The 25,910-nt window shown below is 45.7% G+C and overlaps 2 protein-coding genes across 7 annotated transcripts in view; one reads left to right on the plus strand and one right to left on the minus strand.

The window, feature by feature from the left end:
- The first annotated feature begins 222 nt into the window (after nt 1–222).
- Nucleotides 223–8,153, plus strand: nr1d2b (nuclear receptor subfamily 1, group D, member 2b). The gene is made up of 8 exons (XM_080515696.1): nt 223–584; nt 3,030–3,254; nt 3,599–3,687; nt 4,533–4,677; nt 5,537–6,144; nt 6,221–6,406; nt 6,506–6,716; nt 7,001–8,153. Exons 1-8 carry the CDS (start codon nt 566–568, stop codon nt 7,195–7,197), a joined length of 1,680 nt encoding a protein of 559 aa, XP_080371822.1. The 5' UTR covers nt 223–565; the 3' UTR covers nt 7,198–8,153.
- A 7,927-nt stretch (nt 8,154–16,080) lies between these two features.
- The window catches only part of thrb (thyroid hormone receptor beta), a 96,591-nt gene continuing 86,761 nt past the window's right edge, over nt 16,081–25,910 (minus strand). For 4 of the 6 annotated variants that reach the window (XM_080515698.1, XM_080515697.1, XM_080515699.1 and 1 more), the window contains 7 exons: nt 23,180–23,280; nt 22,916–23,063; nt 22,129–22,334; nt 20,496–20,582; nt 20,016–20,162; nt 19,455–19,713; nt 16,081–17,770 (listed from right to left, as the gene is read on the minus strand). In XM_080515698.1, coding sequence (XP_080371824.1) covers nt 17,529–17,770; nt 19,455–19,713; nt 20,016–20,162; nt 20,496–20,582; nt 22,129–22,334; nt 22,916–23,063; nt 23,180–23,280 — 1,190 coding nt within the window. In that variant the 3' untranslated portion in view covers nt 16,081–17,528. Of the gene's footprint in view, nt 17,771–19,454; nt 19,714–20,015; nt 20,163–20,495; nt 20,583–22,128; nt 22,335–22,915; nt 23,064–23,179; nt 23,281–25,146; nt 25,666–25,910 lie in introns of those variants that run through there. The other 2 variants (XM_080515702.1, XM_080515701.1) reach the window with 2 other exon arrangements.

Raw genomic sequence — 25,910 nt, forward strand, 5'->3', positions numbered from 1 at the left:
GGGAGCCGCAGCACCCCGAAGCCGCCGCCTGTGGTCCAGGACAGGGTCTCTGTCTCCGTCTGTCCAGGACAGGGACCCTGTCTCTGTCTACTCCTGCAGTGAAAGTATGTCAGTGGGTTACTGACGCTGCGGGCTGCAGGGAGGAGCTCTGATCGGGGTCACATGGTCTCTCACACGGACCTGGAGTCGCTCCTCTCCGGCAGCAGTCCTCCTCAGCTCGGCGGCCGTGTGGCTCCTCTCTCTCTGTCTCTCTGCGGCTCTGAATAGAACCCGGATCCCGGTGACAGCGGCTTATTTCCCCCCGTGCTCCTTCTCTCTCTGCCAGCCTCTTCACCGGAGGAAGACCCGCCTGAAGCCCCGCCGCTGTTTCCCCCGAGTTCAGCCGGTGCGCACCACGGTTCTCCCCCCCCCCCCTTCCTCTCTCTCACTCTCTCCGTGCTCCATGTTGTAGTTTCTGAACGGGGCTCAATCAGCGACTTCCCGGTTGCTGAACAGCGTTAGACATTAAAAACGGCTCCAGCAGCGAGGTAGCAGCGGAGGACCAGCTTCCCCCGGCAGGAGCACCATGGAGGCGGCTAAAGCTGGTGAGTTTCACCGCGGCGACGCGTTTATCTCCGGAGGGGTGGGGGGGGGGGGGGGGGGTTGAGGTTCGTGCTGGATGTTGCTGTTATTTGTGTGAAACAATATCGTGATGAAATGGTGTTTTAACGTCATTTCTCCGGGCGCGTTTCCGTGCGGACGGTAAAAGCAGGCTCGCGGCAGGCGGGGCTGTTGTTGCGTCGCTCCTCGAAGCGGCGGCACTGCGGTCCTGCTCACATGGACCCCTCCGCCTAGCCATGTGCGACTGTGTTTACGCCGCGCGTGCGTCCGCTCTGATTGGCCGAGCGGCGCCGTGACGTAGACATTGCATAATCCCCCCCCGGCTGCTGGCGTGTGGTCCCGCCGCCTGTACACGTGAGGCGGCGCGCGATGACCCACTTTTTCTATTATTCCTCAAGGAAAGCGCGCGCTGGCGCCACGTGAGGGCGCTCGAGAGGAAGGGACGTGTGACTACACTCTGCTAGAATGATATTAAATTGTGCTTTTTTATTTATTTCATCCATTGTAAAACACATTTAAAAAAAATGTATATATTACAGAACAAAAAGTTTCAAATTACAAAAAGTTTCAAAGTCCTGAACGAAACGGAGCAGAACGTTCACAGTGTTCTATCTTAATTACATAATCAACTCTTTATTTCATAACACATTTTGAATCCTCTTAAAATTAAACTTGTATTTATTCTACCCCTATATATTTATCTGTATGTAAAAATAGGTGATTTAAGAGTTCCTTATTTATTTATTTATTTATTTTTATTTAATCTCCCATAATGTAAGATCACTTTCAGAGGCAGTCCTTCCTTCCTATCATCTAACTCTCTATTGAAGACCTGGTCTAGAAACTCATCTTGGTCAGATTAACTCCCCCAGGATTATGTCCAACACACGATTGACGAGGGTCTAATTTTAAATATTTAGAGGTCAGTGATCAGTTTATCTTTTACTGCAATTCTTATTATTTCACTGTAATGTAAACCCTCAAGTTTAAAATAATCATCCACACAGGGATGGAGTTCAGGGTTGTGTCTGAAAGTCTCGGGAGAAAGAAAGGCCCGTCCGCCATAAACTGTCACACTTCAACATGTGAATGATTAATCATCAATTCACTGCATAAGCTGCATTAAAAGCACTTTTAATTCAACACCAATTTAGTCACTGTTATAAATTATGTCTGCATTTCCATCCCACAGCATCACAGCTGAATCCATACAATCTGTTGTTTATCAGTAAAATAAATTAAAAGATGATTTATCACCTTGGTTTGGTGCTTCAAACGTTTCACACATTTCCACACAACTCTTCAAAGGTGACTGGAAATGTATTATTTTCTTGATCTTTTCTGAGCTGTAACATTAAAAGAACACAATGATCTTACTGAGCACAGGAAGTGTTGATAAAGGGAACGTGCATGTGTTGTTTTTTATGAGCGATTCAGTCATTAAAACTATAAATTGGTGCTATTGATATATATTTGAACCTTTTATTATGAAATGCAGCTGCTTGTTTTTATCTAAAGGTGCCTTTAAAAATGTTTAAAACAAACTCTGGAATGTGAATGGGATTTAATCTTGTGTGTGTGTGTGTGTGTGTGTGTGTGTGTGTGTGTGTGTGTGTGTGTGTGTGTGTACACACTATCACCCCCCCACACCCTGCAGGATCTCTCATTATGTAATATTGTTACTTAATCTGAAGGGCAGAAATCAGGTCGGCTTTGTGACATCACCACGCCTGCTGGCCTCTGATTGGCTCAGAGCTGCCGCCCCGCTCTGATTTGTCCTCCTCCAGATGAGCTGGTTGGTTATGGTGACATGCATTCCATGGGGGGGGGGGTTATGCAGGGAGCCAAATCCCTGTCAGACTCCCTGCCACCAGCGCCACCTACTGACAACTGGGTGTCACTGAGAACATCAGTTAGAAATGGAGGATTTCAATCTGGTTCAATCAGACACATTTAAAATCTGAAACAGTGAATTAGTTCATTTCCATTAAAACATAAAAAAAACAACTTTTGAGGGTTTTTGCAGCAGTGCAAAACCTGGCAATGTGATAAAAGTATGATTTTGTTTAGTTTTCAGCAACTGTGTCTGGTGAAAAGGCAAATAAGCTTGATTTCTACTGCTAAACTGCTCCACATGAACAAAGGTACAGTTAGTGATGGGGAAAAAACTGGATGAAAATTTAAAAAAAAGGTGGAGAAAAGCAGGAAGAATGTGTGGAAAAACAAGATAAAGGTGGAAAAAATCACAGAAAGAAAAAGGAAAACACAAAATGATGGATAGAAACAAGAAAAGGGTGGATGAGGACAAAAACAACCAGATCGACAGAAAGATTTTAAACTTTCCTTTTTATGAAAACAAACTCAAAATAAGACGATGAGGTTATTCTAACCTGTTTGCCCCCCCCCCCCCCCCCCCCTCTGGCCTCCAGGTGGCGTAATAGCCTACATCAGCTCGTCCAGCTCGTCCTCCAGTCCCGAGTCGTGCCACAGCGACTCGTCCAACGGCAGCTATCAGTCCACCTCGCCGCCCCGCGGCCCCTCCCCCAATTTTGGCCCCGCCCCCAGCCAGGGCCCCTCGCTGGGCCGAAACCAGAACCTTCCGGGGACGCAGAAGGGCGGGCGCTCCTCGTCCACCGCCAAGTCTGGCATCACAAGTAAGACACAACAAAAATATACCCGTTATCTCCATTTATTGGGGGGAAAAAAAATGTAAGAATTCAAATATTTTGGTAGATTTGATCCGTTTTATATTGGATCCCGTCTCCAGATAGTTTGACGTTCATGTTTGAAAAGGATTGAAATGTGTAGTTTGAAAGAAAAACAAAAAGTCAAATTAAAATCACATGACAGCGGGAGCTTTAACCTGCTTGAGTCCCAGCTTGTGTCTGTCATTTCTTACTGTTCGCATCTTGTGGCGATGAGCGACTCACGACGCCACCTGGTGGTACAAAGTGGTCCACGATCCACTAAATGAATATTTTATTTCTGCTTCGCTCAGAAATCAACGGCCTGGTGCTGCTGTGTAAAGTGTGTGGCGATGTGGCGTCCGGCTTCCACTACGGAGTGCACGCCTGCGAGGGCTGCAAGGTGAGGACACCACACACACACACACGCACGCACGCACGCACGCACGCACACACACACACACACACAGAGTAAAAGTGGGTCACTGTAGCCATCTGTGCGTCTCCAACTGAGGGAAGAAACTGGTTCATATTTATATATCTGCCCCTCATACTTCTTGATACGTGGCCTAATTTACTGTGGGTAAACACACACACACACACACACACACACACACACACACACACACACACACACACACACACACACACACACACACACACACACACACACACACACACACACACACACACACACACACACAGAGCTATGACTGGTACGTCATAAAAAAAAAAAAAATCCTCAAAATAGTTGAATTTGACGTTTTCTGGCTGAACGAGTTAAAACTCTTAATCAGGGGTGTCAAACGTTTCAGTTCAGCGGCTCCACACCGTCTCTTCTCTTTTCATGGTGAACTAGAGGGATGATAATCTTTGAATTTAAACTATTTAAAAAAAGTTTTCCTTCATTGTGGCACAGAGTGTTAAGTTTAGAAAACCAAAACGATTCGTACTGCAGTTCTGGTATGAAGATACTCCAGTCATACTTGCCGGTGTAAAGTACAGTGAAAACACTTTGCTGGGTTGTTTCCGGGGCGGACTGGAGCGTCTTGAGCCTGACGTTTGACACCGCTGCTCTAAAACCTTTCTGGTGGGTTCTGGCCCGCGGACGGTCTGCTTTAGTTTGTAACCTATGCTGAACGTCACTGAGCCGCATTTCCCTCGAAACCCCCGGCGTCCGGGGGGGTCGCCATGTTGAGCTCCAGGAGGACCTTTGTCTCAAGTCTGTTTGTCCGTGTGGACGCGCAGGGTTTCTTCAGGAGGAGCATCCAGCAGAACATCCAGTACAAGAAGTGCCTTAAGAACGACAACTGTCCCATCATGAGGATCAACAGGAACCGCTGCCAGCAGTGCCGCTTCAAGAAATGCCTCCTGGTGGGCATGTCCCGGGACTGTAAGTGTCTGCTCCGTTAAAGAACATCAAGATTGGTAAAGGTTATTGTTAAACCTCAAAACTGTTCTACAGACATTAGCATGCTTGACTAACATCATGTAATACCGGCTCGCGCCACCAGGTGGTGCCATGTCTTCTACAATGGCACCGGCTTTATTTAATATGATGGATGTGAGCCGAATAAGCCCACTAAAGTTACCATTTCTTTTCTTCAATAGCTCTCAAAGCTTCCAGAAGCCTCCAGTGGTGATAATCGGTTATTTAGCGCTACGTTATCCAGCTAGCTCGGTTAGCTTGTCATCAGCCCACCAGACTGAGATGTTAAAGAATGAAACGTCCTCAAAAAAAGACCCACAATCAAACTGCTCTGAAATACTGATGTTGATCTCATGAAAACACTGTTATGGAGTTGATCTGGAGAGATCCGGTGTAGTCCAGAATCAGGAGCCTTGAAAGGTCCTGAAACATTGACCTGAACCGGTCCTAAAAGGTCCTGAAACATTGACCTGGACCGGTCCTAAAAGGTCCTGAAACATTGACCTGGACCGGTCCTGAAAGGTCCTGAAACATTGACCTGGACCGGTCCTGAAAGGTCCTGAAACATTGACCTGGACCGGTCCTAAAAGGTCCTGAAACATTGACCTGGACCGGTCCTAAAAGGTCCTGAAACATTGACCTGGACCGGTCCTAAAAGGTCCTGAAACATTGACCTGGACCGGTCCTAAAAGGTCCTGAAACATTGACCTGGACCGGTCCTGGAAGCTCCAGGGTCCTCCTCTGTCTCTACATTGACTGATTCATTCCTTCTCGGTGTGTCAAGATGGCCGACGCAGTGGTGACCCTTGTCTTGTTTCTCCAGCGGTGCGTTTCGGTCGGATCCCGAAGCGCGAGAAGCAGCGCATGCTGCTGGAGATGCAGAGCGCCATGAACAACATGATGAACAACAGCCAGGCGCCGCCGGCCGCCGCCGCCCCCCCGCCCCCCGCCGAGCACGTCGGCGCCCCCTCCCGCTCCCCGTCCACCTCGCCTAGCCTCTCCGGCCGCTCGGACCCGGAGCCCGAGCCGGCCGTCTCCATGGACACCAGCCCCGGCTCGGCGTCGGACAGCGGCTCGGAGGAGGTGATTGGCTCGGTGACCAGGGCCCACCAGGAGACCTTCATGTACAACCAGGAGCAGAGCGCCCCTCCTGCCCGGGACCCCCCGTCCAGCAGCGGCCAGCAGCAGGACGCCTGGAACCGCCGCAACAACCTGGTCACCGCGGCGACGCGCGCCCCGGCCCCCGAGGCAGGCCCCCGGGACCCGGAGCCCGGCGGCCCGACCCGCTGCCCCTTCAGACTGTCCCGGGGCAGCGCCCCCAGCCACTGCCCCGCCTACCAGCACGGCGCCTTCGGGGCCCCGCCCGCCGGGGGCCCCGCCGTCGGGGGGTACGGGGCGCCGCTGTGGCGAGGGGGCAACCGCATGCACCTGGTAAGACGCGTCCCCGCCTCGCCAGAGCCGTGAACCCCGGCGAGCGAACGAGTCTGACCCGCCGTCTCGTCCTCAGGTGTGTCCCATGAACACGTCGCCCCACGTGGACCCCCACAAGTCCGGCCACCAGGTGTGGGAGGAGTTCTCCCACAGCTTCACGCCCGCCGTCAGGGAGGTGGTGGAGTTCGCCAAGAAGATCCCCGGCTTCAGGGACCTGTCGCAGCACGACCAGGTCAGCCTGCTGAAGGCCGGCACCTTTGAGGTGAGTAGAACCTCGCGGAACCCCACAGAACCTCCTAGGACTCCGTAGAACCGCCGCCAACACTTTCCCTCGCCGCCCCCCCCCCCCCCCCACACACAGGTGCTGGTGGTGCGCTTCGCCTCGCTGTTCGACGTGTCGGAGCGCTGCGTCACCTTCCTGGGCGGGGCCAAGTACAGCGTGGACAGCCTGCGGGCCATGGGGGCCGGCGACCTGCTGGGCTCCATGCTGGACTTCAGCCAGAAGCTGGCGGGTCTGGGCCTGAGCGAGGAGGAGATGAGCCTGTTCACCGCCGTGGTGCTGGTGTCTGCAGGTGGGCTCGCCGCCGCCGCCACCTCGACCTCTCGCATGTTTCTGTCCAGTTCAGGTCAAAAAGTCGATTTAATAGAAAGATTCACTCTCTTTATCCTTCAAATGTTAATAGAATAGAAAAGTCAATTTTTCAATACTTGTGATGCACCAACTTAATTCAGCTTCAAAAAAAGCAATGAGTTGGCGTGAGAGGGAAGTGACCATATATGGCGCCTTACATGTGTTCCTGAGATGTAGGCCGCCGTGCTGACCCCTCCCCCTCCCCCCTCCTCTCCCCTCCCGCAGATCGCTCGGGCATCGAGAACGTGAACTCGGTGGAGGCGCTGCAGGAGACGCTGATCCGCGCCCTGCGCAGCCTCGTCACCAAGAACCACCCCAACGAGTCGGCCGTCTTCACCAAGCTGCTGCTGAAGCTGCCCGACCTGCGCTCGCTCAACAACGTGCACTCGGAGGAGCTGCTCGCCTTCAAGGTGCATTCCTGAAGCTCCCGGATGACGGCGCCGGACCGCGGGTCCAGCAAAAACATGTTCCAGTACTGTCCTGGCGGGGGCGCCCCACCCCGCCCCGCGTTAGTGTGTGTTTGTGCGTAGCCGCTGTACAAAAACGTTAGAAGCACTTTTTCTCCATAGGTTGTTTTTTTTTGTTGTTGTTTTTTTTTGCATTCATGGTGCAATATGTGACTGCTTACTGGTTGAAACTGTGCAGCGGACAGTCGGACACACTTTGTATATTTAGTTTAGTTTCTTTTTTCTTTTTCTTTCCCCTCAATGACACAAATGGATTTCACTCGGTGCTGCGATTTTAAGGAAAAAAAAGGTGGTCGTGGGTCTGAAAGGACTCTTTCAAATCTCGACAAGCAGACGACAACTTGATGAATGAATGAATGAATGAAGAAAACAAAGCTGCTACGAGTCCCCCGCTTTCAGAAACCGCCGACCTTTTAGTCCAACCGTCGTAGGAAGAAGACGTCGTCTCGTGTTTTGTGCTTTTTACTGTGTTTCTGTCAGTGGGCGGGGCTTATTCTTTTCTTATTTCTTCTGTGGGAAAAACAAAACAAAAAATCTAAAATGTACCAGGTCGTCTGCTTCTGCTCCCGTCAAGACTTAGAAGAAGAAGAAATCAAAGGACGACTTTGTCACCAGCAGGTCCAAACCTGCTCCCAAACGTCTTTTTTCTTTTTTTTTTTTTCTAATAAAGAAGCAAAGTGTCCAGAGCGGAGCTGTAAAGAGGAAACGATTGTAAAGTCTCTGACGTGATTGTATTTGAGTGAGATGAGTGGACGTGTGATATCCAGAGCTTCTGTCGTTGTGTCGCTGACATGTGGTTCTCTCTCCTCTCGTGAAAGGATTGCCTAGATTTCTATATAAATATATACAAACTATCATACACTTGACTGTTTAGATGAATATATCTATATAAATAAATTTTATAAATGCTCCGGAAGTGTCCTTTTCTTTCATCTGTTCCATCTGCGGCTTGTTGGTGGTTTCATTCAAAAAACAAACAAAAACAAAAAAATAGCGCCACCTCGTGGTTAGGCAAGCGAACTACGTTGTTTTCAGTGTCTGCCGTCGCCGTGTGTGTAAACGCAAAAGTTTTCTGGAACGACTGTCACTTGGGAAGTTGTCATGGTAACGAGGCCTGAGACGTTCACCTGCAGTAGCAATAGCATTAGCATTCATCTGTATCTATCAGTCGATGGAGTTCAGGTTCATTTGTGTCCCGCAGGGTCATTTGTGTTGCAGCAAGTAAAAACAATCAACAACAATAACCCACTTTGTACACATATACGTGACATAAAACATCTAAAAATCCGAGGAGTAATACGTCAAAACTGAATCAGAATTAGAGCGAATAAAAACCGTTTGTCTGCGACAATAACAACTTTAAACTGAGGCTTTCAAATACCACCAAATACCATCAAATACCACCAAATACCATCAAATACCACCAAATACCACCAAATACCACAAAATACCACCAAATACCATCAAATACCACCAAATACCACCAAATACCATCAAATACCACCAAATACCACCAAATACCACCAAATACCATCAAATACCATCAAATACCATCAAATACCACCAAATACCACAAAATACCACCAAATACCACCAAATACCATCAAATACCACTGATACACCAACTTGTTACATTGTGTTTGGTCATTTTTGTGTGTTGGTGTGTGTGGTAACGTGTGTGGTAGTGTGTGTGTTGGTGTGTGTGGTAATGTGTGTGTTGTAATGTGTGTGGTAGTGTGTGTGTTGGTGTGTGTGGTAATGTGTGTGTTGTAATGTGTGTGGTAGTGTGTGTGTTGGTGTGTGTGGTAACGTGTGTGTTGTAATGTGTGTGGTAGTTGTGCGTTGGTGTGTGTGGTAATGTGTGTGTGTCTGGTAGTGTGTGTGGTAACGTGTGTGTTGTAATATGTGTGTGGTAGTGTGAGTGTGTCTGGTAGTGTGTGGTAATGTGTGTGTTGTAATGTGTGTGTGGTAGTGTGTGTGTGTTGTAATATGTGGATGGTAGTGTGTGTGTGTGGTAATGTGTGTGTTGTAATGTGTGTGGTAGTGTGTGTGTTGGTGTGTGTGGTAACGTGTGTGTTGTAATGTGTGTGGTAGTTGTGCGTTGGTGTGTGTGGTAATGTGTGTGTGTCTGGTAGTGTGTGTGGTAACGTGTGTGTTGTAATATGTGTGTGGTAGTGTGAGTGTGTCTGGTAGTGTGTGGTAACGTGTGTGTTGTAATGTGTGTGTGGTAGTGTGAGTGTGTCTGGTAGTGTGTGGTAATGTGTGTGTTGTAATGTGTGTGTGGTAGTGTGTGTGTGTTGTAATATGTGGATGGTAGTGTGTGTGTGTGGTAATGTGTGTGTGGTAGTGTGAGTGTGTCTGGTAGTGTGTGGTAACGTGTGTGTTGTAATGTGTGTGTGGTAGTGTGAGTGTGTCTGGTAGTGTGTGGTAATGTGTGTGTTGTAATGTGTGTGTGGTAGTGTGTGTGTGTTGTAATATGTGGATGGTAGTGTGTGTGTGTGGTAATGTGTGTGTTGTAATGTGTGTCTGGTAGTGTGTGGTAGTGTGTGTGGTAATGTGTGTGTGTGTCTGGCAGTGTTTGTGTGTGGTAATGTGTGTGTTGGTGTGTGTGTGTGGTGTTTGTGTGTGTTGGTGTGTGTGATAGTGTGTGTTAGTGTGTGTGTTAGTGTGTGGTAGTGTGCGTGTTACTGTGTGTTACTGTGTGGTAGTGTGTGCGGTAGTGTGTGCGGTAGTGTGCGTGTTACTGTGTGTTACTGTGTGGTAGTGTGTGGTAGTGTGCGGTAGTCAGGCCCGCCTTAATGTACCCATAGGCCCCGGGGCTTGAACAGAATTGTAGGCCCCCCCCCCTGAGCGCAAACCCTAACCCCGAATCGCATAAAAAAACCCAACCCTGCAACTCCTACATGTGTCAAAAATAAATGTTAAATGACATCTTGCAATGTGTATCAAAATCTCAATCTTTAATTAAAAAAAACAACAACTACAACTCAACTAAAACAGACTGTCTCTTGCAAACAACAGAAAACATGCTTCAAAAATATGGCAGAAATAATAAATATGAGCAAAGCTATACATCTTAAAAGGGTCTTTTTCTTGACTTTCTGGTTGAGAAGTCTTTAATTATGTCCGTAAAGTCCAAGTCACGAAGTATGTCATTTTCAAGTGACATCAGTGAAAGATGGCTAAGTCTCTCTTGGTGCATCCCTGACCTCAGGCGAGCAAAACACATTCCCACTTTGTGGAGAATAGCAGAGCCACTCTCTATGTACATTTTCCCCATTGATGAGTTTGCGCATGAAATAGCTTTTGGAAAAAAAACGTTTCTGGCTTTTGAACTGGCGTTCTGAAGCAGACACATCAGCGTCCTTATTCTGGCAGCGTTCTGGTCCCATTTTGGCCCAATAGCCACGTACGTTTTCTGCCACACTGGCAGGCTCCCCCCATCGAACAGGGTCTGAGTGAAAGGGGTCCACAATGTTCGAGTCCTCTTCCACTCCTCCTCCTGCTGCGGGAGGAGTGTCTGCTTCAGCGGCGCCTTCCGTCTCTGCTCCTACCTGGTCCGCGCTCTCCTCCCCCGACTCGTCTGGGCGTAGCGGTGAAATGGCAGCTGCATAGCTAGTGGTTGAAGGCTGGGGTTGGCTATACGGGGAGGGCCGTGGCACCTCCTCTAGCAGCTCCTCCTCACCGGAATGAGAGCCAACAATCTCCTCTCCGCTCTCGCTGTCAGCTGCGCGGCCTGCGCCTCCCGTGTCAGGGTCACTGGCTGCAGCGGCTGCGGGTGCCAGTTCGCCGAGGCTTGTGGAGGTGCCTGCGTCCGCGGCGCTGGTTCCACCTCTGGTTTTTGATTTAAAAAAGCCCATTAGCTTCGGCATATGGCTCATAAGTTCTTTATCACGACGCTCCTTCTCCTTTTGCGTCTTTCTTTTCTGTGCACCGCTCTCAAACTTTTTCTTCCCCGACATTTCTGTCTCTCGCTACGAGTCGCTATCAAGAAGTGTTATAAGTGAATAGATGCGTTACGTACATAAGTTACGTCTTTCTATGCGCTTGGATTGGTTAGAATTTGTCACAGCATCAATGTATGACAAATTCTAGCTAATTGGTCAGTTGTATGTGATTGACAGTTAAAACAAACAAATTACAATATAATATGGAATTCGATTATATCTGATTTGGCCCTCTGGGCCAGGTAGGGCGGGCCTACTCCAGGTACACACGTGGGAGCGCATCACTATCATCCGGTTCGTCATGCAGCAAAGTGAAGTGATTGACATGTAAATCGACCAATCATCTTTTCTTTTTCCTTTTTTCCTTAATTCTGATAGGCCCTTGACAATAGTAGGCCCCTGGGCTCCAGCCCCTGCTAGCCCGTTGGATAAGGCGGGCCTGGCGGTAGTGTGCGGTAGTGTGCGGTAGTGTGCGGTAGTGTGCGGTAGTGTGTGTTCTCCAGCAGGTGGCATAATTGCAGCTTCAACTCAACTTCAATTTGACAGGTTTTATCCAAATACTTAACGCAATTGTGTGTAGTACTGTGTGTTGTCCAGCAGGTGGCGTCATTGCACCTTGAGCTCTAATGTGCGAGTTGTATAACAGAGCAGCTCTATGAGCTCATTTAGTTTCATTATTAACTCCAAACATAAACAATGAATACAAACATCAACAGGCCCTCAATGGTAAAATGAAGAAATGATGTAGTTGTACACATTAGAAAATCTATTATTAAAAAGTACATTATTATACATGCTTATGCTTGACACACACACACACACACACACACACACACACACACACACACACACACACACACACACACACACACACACACACACACACACACAGAGTAATAAAAAAAAAAAAACGTGCATATAATAATAAAAAATTTTTTTTAATCAACACATAATTGTAAATAAATAAAAAAAAGCACCAGATGAAATTCTCTCAATCCGTCTTTATTCTTACGAGCCGATTCACATTCGCTGCAAACATCCGATATTAGCGTCAAAATAAATCGTCTGGACGTCCTGCAGTAAGAACCACAGCAACATATTATCATCATCATCATCATCATCATTATTATTATTATTTCTTGTTTTTGGATCAGAATCTGCTGCCACAGACCGTCTCTCTCTCTCTCTCTCTCTCTCTCTCAGCTCTTTATTCCCATGTTTTTATTTATTTCTGATGTGTTGATGAGTTTGAACACTGAAACACACAAGGAGGGAAAACTGAACCCGGGTGTTTTGGACGAGTCGTCACTCGTGATCGTGTCATTCTTTTTTAACTAAAAGCTAAACTAATTACATTTTCATGTGATTTTTTTTTTTTTTTTGCATCCCGCTCAGTATTTTTTTGTGTGTTTGTTTTCCAAGAGAAAAGATTTATTTATTTTTTGGACACTATGCAAAAAAAACAATATATCCCTATTCCATTTAACGACGTCTGTAAAAAAAAAAAAAAAAACCCAAACCAAAACAAACAAAAAAAAATTAAACAAAAAAAAAAAAAAAAAACTGCAGTTTGAAAATATACAACCTTTTTCCTTTGTATGGTAAAATAGCTTTTCTATGGTTATTGGTTTGTAAAACTGAGTAACCTTTAGGAGTAACAACTCGCGGGAGAGAGAAGCGTGGACCAGTGGGCGGCGGCCATGTTTTCTCGCCAGAACCAGGCGTTTCACTGGGAACACGTTTTTAACAAACCAAAGTGACGTTTATCAACTCGCATTTGAAGTCAACCACGAGGTCTTTGATCTTAGATCTTTCATCTACTTTCGTCTGGTTGTCATGCAGTGATTCAACTCGGTTACTAACACGACTTCATTTAGTTACAAGTTTGGTTAAAAAGTACTTTTCCACCAAATTAAAAAATGTGTCCGGAGCCTCAAAACACGACGATCATACGAATTGAAGAAGAAGAAAACAGCACAATTTATATATATTTTATTATAATTGAAAAAATAGATATAATTAAAGGTTTTTTTTGTCCGTCTTCTATTAAAATTTTATACATCTTGGCTACTTTAGTTGTTTCCTTTTTAGTAGTTTAGTAGTAGTTCACACCATTTTGTTTTATTTTTTCATCTTTTTATTCCATTTTCCTCAAAGAAAAAAAAAAGATATACATTTTAGTTTAGGTAACTTTGATAAAAAAAAATTATGTCTTTTGCAATTCCAGCTATTTTATTTAACGTTGAATATATGCTTATAAATAACCCAGAACATGAAATGTTATTCCTTTAACTAATAATATGTACCTGATGTTTCTAATTCATATTTTCTATTGAAGCTATTTAAACACATTTTTGCTGGATGTGACATTTGATGTTTTAATCTCTTTATGGAAATGATGCCATGGAGCTTTGGTTTATTTCTGACACAGAATAAACTGAAAATAAATCTTTTATATTCCCATTCATTTAATGAGGCCGTTTTCTATGCCTGAGCCGTTTTCAGTCCATCAGTCCTCATAACAATACAGCAGATGTACATCTGGCTCTTAAAGGGACAGTGGCACGACACGCCATCATGCTGAACGACTATTTCTAACTTCACTTAAAGACTCACGACATTGAGTTTTAGCAATTTTACCTTATTAAGCTGGTTTAGCACTTTTAGGAATTCAGGCGTTTGACTTGACTTCATTTTAAGTATTTGAACAGTTTCAGTGATTCAAGACGTTTCAGTTATTTGAGGTTGTTTTTTTAATACTTTTAACTGATTTATTTATATTTTATATACAGCAATGATCGGTTTCTCAAATGTTTTAAGATTTTTGCACCATTTCACCCTTTTAAGCAGACTTAGTGATTTGTTTCAGCTGCTTTGGCCATTTTTAGCTTGTGTATCTTTTTTTTTTTTTTAAACCGTTTTAGAGTTGAGGTCTTTTATAGACAGTTTTTGTTTGTCCTCTAACAGGTTTCTTTTTTTTAAGCATTGATATTCTTGATACTGATATTTGTAAGTTTTCTGCATTGATTGTGGTGAATTTTGTACGTTTTGATGGAAACGGAAAATAACGGAATCTTCCACAGGCCTAGAAGGATAAAGAGGCTGATGTCAAATTACAACTGGGGGGAAAACAAAAAAAACTTGGCAGACTATAAACCAATCTGAAGAAAAGCAGCATAATGGATCATTTTTATTTGTCCGTTTCAGGTACATTTCTTTAACAGGTTAACGAGCTAGCTACCATGTTGGGGTTTTTTTTGTTTTTTTTTAATGGGTTCTTTTTCTACGGGAAGTCGGGCGAGCGTAAACATGGCCGTCCTCCTCCTCCTCCTCCTCCTTCGCTCCCTCCGTCCGGCTTCATCTCTCCCTCTGATTGTCTGTGCATTTTAAAGTCAGTTCAGTCTGCGAGGTGAGTGTGTGAGGTCCGGTTCATTCAGAAACTCTGCAGCGTCTCTATTGCTTCCGTGAACAAAAATCAGAACGACGAGAAGAGAAGCGGCGGCGGCGAGAAGAAGTGTGAAGCTGAGGAGAGCGAGAAACACCGACCATCGGCCATTGAACGACGCGGAGGGAGGGTTAGGCGACGGCTCCGTCTCGGTCACAGTGGCGGGTCAGAACCCGGGGGGGGCGCCGTCCAGCTAGCGTAGCCACCATAGCACCATGATGCCACCGCCTCAACGAGCAGTCGACCCGACGGAACCTGGAGAACGATGGAGCGAAGCGGCAAACGGAAACACGAGTTGGAGGGAAGACGGCGTGCGAGCGGCATGCTAGCATCGGGGAGGGGGCGGGGCATTCGCTTGGTTTTGGCACGACATGTGACACACACACACACACACACACAGTTACTCTATGATTGTCGTTTCCTGACATCAGTGCCATTAATGTGCTTTTTCTTTGTCCCGACCGATCAACCCTCGCTCTCTTCTCCTTAAAATACGTTTTTTTAATCGTAAATGCTACTGCTGCATTCCTTTTACTGTCGGCGGTCGGAGGCTCCTCTCTTATCGTCCGGCTGGTAAATATAAAGGCGACAAACGTGGACACAATCACCCAATCCGGAGAGCTTTGTGAACGCTGCGACAGGATATTCACCCAGACGGAGTTTTGGGAATGTTTTACAACACATTCATCAAAATTCCAATTAGCACGTCGAATGTATGAACGCAAAATGTCAAAAATTGTGAAAAACGCCCCCCCCCCAGAAAAAAAAGATATTCTTCTGACAAGCAAGGAAAGAAAAAGAAATTATTCTAACTTATTCTATAAAAACTTGGAATGTGTCACAATGTAGTAAAATTATACTTAAAATGCTGAGAAATACATTTTGAAATTGTTAAAAAAAAAAGAGAAATTTCATATGAAGAAAAAGTAAAATTGTCACAACAGAGAGGCTCATTTAAAAAAAATAAAATCTAATAAAATCTTGAGAAAACTCAAAATGTTCACAATCAGATAAAAGTACTGAGAAATGGCAAAATGTCTGGGAAAAAAAAATCACGGCCAAATCCGAATATCGGAAATAAATGGCAAAATATTAAGAATGAATAAAAAACATAACATTATGATAAGTGTATTTCAGAATAAATGTAAAGTTATAATACTGAGAATAAAGATGACATGTTGCTTATATATATATATATATATATATATATAAACATGAAACACAAAAAATGAAAAGTGCATTTTCAAAATAAAAAGAAAGTAGCAATATTAAAAAGTGGCGTAGATTAAAGTTTAGAGAAAAAAAAGGAAAGTAAACAAAATTAGGAAAAACCTTTTAAGACTATTTTTCCTTTTTTACTAAAGATACTTTTATTTATTTTTGTCTTCGCAAAACTAAAAAAAGAAAATATGTCCCAAAATGTGATAAATTAACTTTCGACCAAGATGTAAAAATATATCATTTTATTATTACAAATGACAAAGAATACAGAACATTTTAAAAGACATTTATAAAAAGAATATTTGGGGTGTTTTGGCTCAGGGGGAAAAAAAAATTATTAAAATATTTGTAAATCGATTTATTGTGAATTTTAGTGAAGATACTTTTAACTTGTATTTGCACTTTGGATCTCTTAACAGGAAATCATCTGATGAATTTCACCTCAGATGTAGATCATTTTCAGTTTTTCACTTATTTTCTTCATTGTCAAGATTTCTCCTCTATTGGAAAAAAAAAGCTTGTGAAGTCGAAGTTACAATAAATCTTTTTTTTTTTACATCACAGACTTCCTGATAGAATTCTACTCAAATCACTTATGCAGATGACGCTCTGGTTAAATTACCACATTTTAAAATATATAAATTAGCCTTTTTGCTCATTTTGTAAAAAACATTCCCTTCCAACTGACAAAAATATTGTTTTCTCATCGTTGTGCACCGTCGTGAATATTCTGTCGCAGCACAACAGTCAATGTTACCGTAGTCAACGAGGCGCGCTAGCCCATTAGCATGCCATGTTAGCATTCACGTGAAAAAACAAAACAAAACGTAGCTGCTTGCCACAAAAGGCGAGGATTGTGCGTACTTCTGCTCGGACAACAAAGTCGCGTTCGTTTCGGGGGATTTCGCGAGACGAAATCAAACAGTAAACGTCGCGTAGTGTTAGCGGTGCGCGCACCGCATCACAGCCGCGGCGCACAAACGGTGTGGTGATGTCACTAAACTTTGGTTTCCTTGCAATCGGAAACATTGATTTGTGTTTTTTTTTTTGTAAATATCCCGGAACGTTTGGTTCTACTCCCTCCCCCCCGAAAACAGAAAACGTGCAAGGGTCCGCGGGCTAGCGGGTTAGCGTTTGCGAGTAGCGGGTCAGGTCACAGTACGGTGGAGATGAGGGGGAGGGGGGGGGGTCAGAGGGGCTAACGGGTTGCTAACACTGTGTTATCATGTGCATGAGGTGAGCAGCCACTGAGTTCTCAACATAAAAGGATGGAAAGATCGGTAAGATCACCAAACTGTACAATCATCAAGACAAAATAACCAAGAGCAAAATCCGAGGTGAGAGATTATATCCACGACAACAAAAACAAGAGAAATAAAACCAGTAAAAACAACAACAACAAAGACAGAGAGGAAAAAAAAAAAGAAAAAGAAAGGCTATTCACATGTACCCGCACTGTGAGGAATGGTTCCATCCAAAGACTAGACCGCAGAGCTAAACTATGGAATGAAGTGACACGCAGTAGTGCTTTTATAAAGTTCCTTTGTGACGGGTCTCCTGCTGGTTCCACCCGAGACCACCAGGGTGCCCAGGTGCTGCCACACACACACTCACACACACACACACTTTCACACACACTCACACACACACACACACACACACGCACACGCTGGTCAGTCCTCGAAGACCTCCAGGAAGAGCGGAGGGAACAGCTCGTTGGGACACTCCAGCTTCATGTGCAGGAAGCGGCTGGCGTGACACGCCCCGATCATCCGCAGGTCCGTCACCTTCATCAGCAGCTTGGGCCAGAAGTGCGCCACCTTGTGTTTGCGGTAGTTGATGTAATGTTCGAAGGCCAGGAGGAACTCCTCCTGGCAGCGCTCGATCCGCTCCACGCTGCTCAGGCCCGGCCGATCTGGGGACACGAACATCGAGGGGTCGGTCAGTTCGGCTGGGGATTAGCCGGCCACGCTAACGCAGGGGCGGCCGTCTACGGCGACCTGGCTCCTCGTTTCTATGGCAACCGAGTTCACGGTCACTTGAAAAGGGAAAAATCTGTGTGTGTGTGTGCGTGCGTGTGTGTGTTGTTAATCCTCAACACTGTGACTAAGATTAGCATTGGCTAATATCTAGCATTAGCAGCCTTAAATAACATGAGCCTCTGTCTGTCATGGTAGATTATGTCAGATTATAGAGCATCTTCCTCCTCTAACATCAGATTATAGAGCATCTTCCTCCCCTAATTGAGGAACACTACAATAATACAGCACATGATTACAATTAAAAGTAACACAAAGTACCCTACTGAGTAACTAGTTACTTTTTATTTACAATTTACGTATAATTAGCAAATGAAGGGACTTTTCTTAGTTGTAATCAGATACTTGCTTAGCGAGTATCTGATTACAAGTGACAAAAGTCAAGAGCTTGTTCTGACCCTGGAGTTAAAGATCATGATGAGGTCGTCCCCCAACATGAGTGTGAACCTTAATCCCACTCATGTGTGTTGTTGTGTTGTTGCTGCCAGTATTGATTGGAGGCAGACGGGGTGGAGGTTAAGCCCACCACGCCGCAGTGCTGACATCTAATCACTCCCGTTCAGAGAAACTCCCCTGCCTGGTCAAACACTAACGTCCAGAGAGTCGGGACGAGGATGGACACTTGGAAAACATCTCACATGAGAGCTTCTTCTCTCTGAAACAAAACTCAACGGTCACTTTGTGGAGGTTGTAGAGAGAAGCTGTGATGAGATGAATGTATCAATGTGGGCTCAGAACATGGTGAGACCATGATGAGAACATCTAGAGAAAATGGTGAGAACATGGTGAGACCATGATGAGAACATCTAGAGAAAATGGTGAGGACATGATGAGGACGTGGAGAAAATGGCGAGAACGAGAAGAACATGATGAGAATATAGTGAGAACATGCTGACAACATGATGAAAACATCCAGAGAAAATAGTGAGAACATGTGAAGAACATAATGAGAGCATGATGAAAATATGCTGAGAACACAATAAGATGTTTAGCTCACTGGAAGAACAGGATGAAAACAGGATGAGAAGATCTGGAGAAAATGGTGAGAACATGATGAGAACATCTGAAGAGAATGGTGAGAACATGATGAGAGCATGATGAGAACATGGTGAGAGCCTGATGAGAGCATGATGAGAGCATGATGAGAGCATGGTGAGAACATAATGAGAGCATGATGAGAGCATGGTGAGAGCATAATGAGAACATGATGAGAGCATGATGAGAACATGGTGAGAGCCTGATGAGAGCATGATGAGAGCATGATGAGAGCATGGTGAGAACATAATGAGAGCATGATGAGAGCATGGTGAGAGCATAATGAGAGCATGATGAGAGCATGATGAGAACATGGTGAGAGCAGGATGAGAGCATAATGAGAGCATGATGAGAGCATGGTGAGAGCATGGTGAGAGCATGATGAGAGCAGGATGAGAGCATGGTCAGAGCATAATGAGAGCATGGTGAGAACATAATGAGAGCATGATGAGAGCATAATGAGAACATGATGAGAGCATGATGAGAACATGATGAGAGCATGATGAGAACACGTGTTGAGCTCACCAGATGAGAGCAGGATGACGGCCTGCAGCAGAGCCACCTCTGAGTCGTCCAGGTTGAAGGACGACAGCGACATGCCCAAATCAAAGATGGCGTCCGACACCACACCCAGGCCGCCATTCTTCAGCTGCCCCCGGGTCACCGCCATCTCCCCGTTCAGCGTGAGGGTCTCGCTCTCCGGGTCGTAGCGGACTGCCGCACGCAGCGACATGATCTCCATGCAGCAACCCTTCAACAGGATGATCTGGTCTTCACAAGGCAGCTGCAGGCAGAGGAACATGTTAGCTCCAGGCTAGCGGGCAGAATGCTAACCAGCGCGCGCGCGAACGCTCCAGACTCGGAATTGAAGTCTGGAGATCAGTTGGAAAGATCCCAACTGGGATCTTTCCATTTGACTGCAGCATCAATACAATCTTTACAAAAGAACACAAAACGTTATTAAAATTGAGGACGTTTTCCGTTAGCATGTGCTAACAGTTAGCATGCCGGAGAAAAAATTAAAAAAAAAAACACATGACTGAATTGATTGACATATTGTTATAAAACAGGTTTCCGGGCTCTTACCTCACAAAACATAGGCAGTTTTTTGGCAAAGTCCACCACTCGGGTTATGGCAGGGGTGATTATTTTTGTAAACTGACTGAAGGCTTCTAAATCCACTTTGTTTCCTTCAGGCGCACTGACCATCGACGCTTGACCAATTTCCTCAGGCTGGGGACACAGGAAGTGAGGCGAGTCAGAGGCCAAGTACACACTAATATTTCTTTATTCGTCATCACTTCTAACTCGACTGGAATGATTCTTCATTTTCAGTCTAAATTCCTAGTTTTCCTTCTGGTTTTTGATAAATACAGGAAATTTTTTTATGTGTCTCAATGTACCATCTTGTGGTACAAACTGGTATTTCAGACTAATCTGGCTTGTTAATTTCTATAGACTTCTCTTAATCTTTCTGGTCACTATTTCTTGATTTTGTTTTGGCAAAACTAATAAAATATAGAATCAAACAAGAAATGGATCATATAATTAATTCAAGCATCTTACCTTAGCTTCTTTCACCCCCGCTGCACTCTGGTCAGAAGTATAGAATAAATTACATGTTATTTCATTAAGAAGCATTGCTTCCTCGACCTGTTGGATAATCAACAGGAATCGTGAAGTTTCAATGAAGAACCCGTCAACTAAAAAGAAAACAAGTTAAAACTGAAGACAGATGAAAGAGTGCAGATAGAAGAAACAGGTGAGCAGACATCAGGCTTGAGTTTCTGTGGCCAGAGTCGGACGCAAACTGATGCCCAACGAGACGCCCAACGAGACGACGAACGAGGGATCCAACGAGACGCCCAATGAGACGACGAACGAGGGATCCAACGAGACGCCCAGTGAGACGACGAACGAGGGATCCAACGAGACGCCCAACGAGTGATCCAATGAGATGCCCAAATGAGACGCCCAACGAGGAATCCAATGAGACGCCCAACGAGACGCCCAAATGAGACGCCCAACGAGGGATCCAACGAGACGCCCAACGAGGAATCCAATGAGACGCCCAACGAGTCGCCCAAACGAGACGCCCAACGAGTGCTCCAATAAGACGCCCAATGAGACGCCCAACGAGGAATCCAATGAGATGCCCAACGAGATGCCCAACGAGGGATCCAACGAGACACCCAACGAGACGCCCAACGAGGGATCCAATGAGATGCCCAGCAAGACAACGAACGAGGGATCTAACGAGACGTCAAACGAAATGTCCAATGAGACGACCAAAGAGACGACCAACGCCAACGAGACGTCCAATGAAATGGCCGACGAGGAAGTCCAACATGACGCTAACACAACCTCAACACGATGACAACACAAACCCGAACTCCAACATGACGCTAACACGACACGAAGACTTGCTTGTGAAAAAAAAAAAAAAGTGTATGGAGGGGTGAATAAACTTTCCTTGTTTCTTGCCGATCGAGTGACTCGTTTAATTCCGTTTGCATGTCGAGACACGACGGGACAAATTTGCGCAGTTTTCATTGAGCTTCCGATTGGGACCACAGAAACCCAACATCAAGTCAACAGCTGACAGACTTTCAATCTGGACATGGCGATTAGACTTGAACAGAAAGAAAAGCCAAATTAGTTGAGACAAAATAAAGAAGTGGAGTGAGGCGTGAAATCAAAGCTGCGAAAGGAAGAAGAGAATGAGAAGAAATCAAAAAAATAAGAGGCAGGTTAATTGGCATTAGCAAGTTTAGGATCGTAGCTTTGGCGCGAGACGCAGAGAGTGAGTGGCAGAGAGAGAGAGAGAGAGAGAGAGAGAGAGAGAGAGAGAGAGAGAGAGAGAGAGAAAGAGAGAGAGACAAAGAGAGTGAGGGAGTCAAAGAGTGAGAGGTTTCTGATATAAACTAGTGCTGCTGCGTGGAGGAACACACTTTTGTCCTTCGTCCAGCTAATTCTCCCCATTCTACAAGGAGATACAAAAACACATGGACATATTAACACAGGGAACAGTGGAACCGTGGGCGGAGGAGGAGGAGGGGGGTGGGGTGGAGGGGGTGTTGGAGGGGGAGGGGGGGGGGAGAGAGAAAGGGGGTCGAGGCTCGAGGGGGAATCGATACAATGGAGGCTGTGGAGGGAGGAGGAGCAGACGGAAGGAGAGGCGGGAGGAGGCACGTCTCACCAGGAACTTCCTCTTCTGCTTCCAGTGGTTCCCCTGTGCGTTGGTGGCCACGTGGGCCTCCGTCACCATGCGGATCAGATCCCACTCCTCCTGCGTGGGCTCCAGCCGGTCCCATACCGTCTTCTGGAGCTCCTCCTTCCGCCGGCGCTCCCGGTTCTCCTCGATCAGCTTCCTCTTGGCCATCCTCTTACTGTCATCCAGCACCACTGCAGAGGAGGAGGAGGGGTGAAGAAGAAGAAGAAGAGGAATTAATAAAGATTTTTCAAAAAAATCATACCATCTGTGGCCACTAGATGTCTCAGTATGACCACAGAACGCTGCTTCCGTACCACAGAACAACCTCCACTACTACAGTGTTCGACCGACAGAGAAAGAAAAATGTCGCCAAAGTAAAGACAGAAAACAACTGAACGAGTTGAGCGTCTGTGAGAAACTTCTGAGGGCCCGGAGAGAAGCGGAGTACCAGGATGAAGACAACAAAGACGGCTAATCGAGGGTTAAAAGCTGAGGAACAAATTCACAGAAGGTTCAGGTAATAGTAAAATGGACGTGTGCAGGGAAACCAGAGGTTCTATCCAATAGTTACAGTGCAAGAGTGGAGTTCTATGAAGTTCTCTTAAATGGTTGACAAATCAAAGCTCAATATGTGGAAACTGTTGCTTGTTCATCGCAGAGCTAGAAATGGTTGGTCAGATAATTCAGTTTGTGACCTCTAACCACATCTAGTGTCCTTTAATCGTCCACTGCTCTAAAGCCAACACCAAGAGACGGAACATATGGGACTCACAGTCTGTCGCCATCCCCACCGCGATGCACTTCTTGAAGCGACATTCCTGGCACTGGTTTCTGGTCACTTTGTCGATGACACATTTCCCGTCGTACTTACAAGCGTAGGTGGGGTTGAGATTCTTCTGGATGGTCCTCCTGAAGAATCCCTGTTGGGACAAAACTTTCACGTCATCGTCGTCGTCGCTGTCGTCGTCGAAGGCAAGCGACGGCGCTTCCACTCGGGCGGTGGCGCGTCCGTCCGAGCTGCCGCTAGCCGTCCTACCTTGCAACCTTCGCAGGTGATGCAGCGATAGTGGTAGCCCGTGGCTTTGTCCCCGCACACTACACATAACTCATCCTTGTCCAGGTAACTCGGTATGTACCCTGCAAACAAAGACACGGAGCAATGACGCACAGCTCCGTGGAGAAACAGCAATCACTGGACAGGAAGTCAGAGGAACTCTGTAAAAAGTGTAAAAGTGTCAAAAATTGACAGAAAGCGGGAGGATAAAAATATAACCAGAGCTTCAAAATAAAGTCAAACTGTCAATATTAAAGTCGACTCTTTCAGAACAAAGCCAAGACATTCAAAATAAACCGACCTCAAAAAGACAAAACAATACAGAAAAATTGTGGTAAATTAATTGAAATTAAATGGAAAAGTTGCCCTTCAAAATAAAATCTGAACTTCAAAAGGAAAGCAGAAATGTAAAGAATACATTAAAAGCGTCACTTCAAAAAAAGGGAACATTGACAAATATCAACTTTGTGGAAAATGTAAAGTTTTGAATTCTTCAAAAGAAATATTCTTTCAGAATAAAGTGGAAGCAAGAAATGCCTGAAATATAAACATCAAAGCGAAAGATTAAAAATAGTAAAGGAAATTTATACGGTTCAAATATTGAGAAAATTTGAAGAAAGTTGAAAAGTAAAAAAAAAAAAAAACCCATAAATATCAGAAATAAAACATTGACACAAAAGTAAAAACTTGAACTTGAAATTGTTATATAAATAGTCAAAACAACAAAATAAAGGTTGACATGCTGTTATATGCCATATGTGAAAACTTAACTTCACTTAAAATAAATTATAAATTAATTAAATAAATATTTAGAAATTATAAATAAATTCAAATATTAAGAAAACTGAAACTTTGAGAATAAAAACAATAGGAATTTTAAGTTTTTATAAAAGTTACAATTAACCATTAACATGAAGATTTACAAAAATATTCATACTTTATTAAAATCCATGTTTCTCGGAAAATCGTTGAAATATCAGGAAAACAGCTGAGAAGGGTGGACGAGTAAAAATCAAAATTTCAAACTTCAACCCAAATTTTGAGAACGAATTTGACGTTTCCAGACCGTTAAACTGTACGAAAATCTAAATGTCACTGTAAAAGGTTGACCCTGTTTTGAGAGTTATAGTTAAGTTGTGTTTTTCTTCACATAAACGGTAAATATTTGACGTGATTTGAATACAACGGACACGGTATTGATGTAATCCCGAGTACAACGGACACAGACTGGATGTGGCGAGAATAACACCGACAGATTTGAGGAGGAGAACGTGCAGATCGCCCCTAATGAGCCCAACACACTGACCTCTGGCAGGTTCCAAGCTGATCAATATCTGCTCATTTCAAATAGCATCCTGCACGGGGGCCTTCTGTTGCACCACCACCAATCAATACCCCCCCCACCCCCACCCCCCTCCCCCACCCCCACCCTCCACCCCACCTCAGTAGGTCCCGCTCAGCCAAACGCCTTAAATCTTGGCTTTATGCTCAGACATCATGGATTCATTGATCAGGGGCCAAAGCATCAGTAATTAGGGGCAGACGGAGAAATCGGGGAACGCATGCACGCACGCACGCGCCCGCCCGCGCGCGCGCGCGCACGCACGCGCACGCACGCACACACACACACACACACACACACACACACACACACACACACACACACACACACACACACACACACACACACACACACACACACACACACACACACACACACACACACACACACACACACACACACACACACACACAGTGTCTATTTATACAAAAGGATTTTTCCATTCTATGTTTCTTGAGGAAAAATAAAGAGCTAGCCACATAGAGCTAGATAGATAGATAGATATCTTCTCGTTACAGACGTCTACCGGTAGTTTAACTTCGTCAGCGCAGGTATTTAAGTCTCTCCCGGCCGAGCGGCGGGCGAACGCGGTCCCGAGCGGCGGTACCTTTCTTGTGCGCGCCCTGCATCCAGTGCAGGTGGGAGAAGTCGGCTTTGATCTCGGGGAAGTACTCTGACGGCTGGTGGTGGAAGTGGTGGAGCGGGATGTCCATGCTGCAGAACTCGTTCTTGAAGATGGGCGGCCCGGCGGCGGCGGCGGAGTAGGAGCAGGAGTAGTGCTGTCCGGGCAGCCACGGCGGCTCCACGCAGGGCGGGTGGTGCAGCGGCTGGGACTCGCAGTGCGCCCCGAACCCCGGAGCCTCGCCCCGGTACATGCAGTGCTCCCCTCCGCCCGGCACCGGGTAGCCCCCCACCCCGGCGTGGGCCGTGTCGTACACATCTGGGAGGCAGTAGTTCATCGCGGAGAGCCAGGAAAACTCTCTGTCTACAAGCGTTCGCCCTCGCCGAGGCAGGAAAGGTCTGACGGGGTCCTGGGAAGACGACCACCCAGCCACATGAAGACAACAAAAAAACCCACCAACAAACCCTGTTGGAGACGCGCCGACGCTTCGTGTGAAGACCTCAAACTGCACCGGGCGACTGCCCCGCCCGCCACCAGCCGGCCAAGTTGGGAAGCAGAGATTTATGACGACGCAAAGCTCTAATCTGACACTCCACAAATCCTGGATGCGCCGCAGACAGCGGCAAAGTCACAGATTAAGATCTCGCGTGGCGCACCGATAGTGCAAATACCACGGCGGGACATCTGTGCTGGCCACAAAGCCTTAAGACGGAAAGACACAAGAAGAAGAAGAAGAAGAAAACTTCTAC

This window comes from Blennius ocellaris (assembly GCF_963422515.1).
Source record: "Blennius ocellaris genome assembly, chromosome: 20".
Lineage (NCBI taxonomy): Eukaryota > Metazoa > Chordata > Actinopteri > Blenniiformes > Blenniidae > Blennius > Blennius ocellaris.

What these genes read in the sequence shown, in the direction of transcription:
- nr1d2b (XM_080515696.1), top strand. An exon ending in GGGGCAACCGCATGCACCTG is followed by an intron (nt 6,145 to 6,220) that starts GTAAGACGCGTC and finishes TCTCGTCCTCAG; the next exon opens with GTGTGTCCCATGAACACGTC. An exon ending in CGTGGTGCTGGTGTCTGCAG is followed by an intron (nt 6,717 to 7,000) that starts GTGGGCTCGCCG and finishes CCCCTCCCGCAG; the next exon opens with ATCGCTCGGGCATCGAGAAC.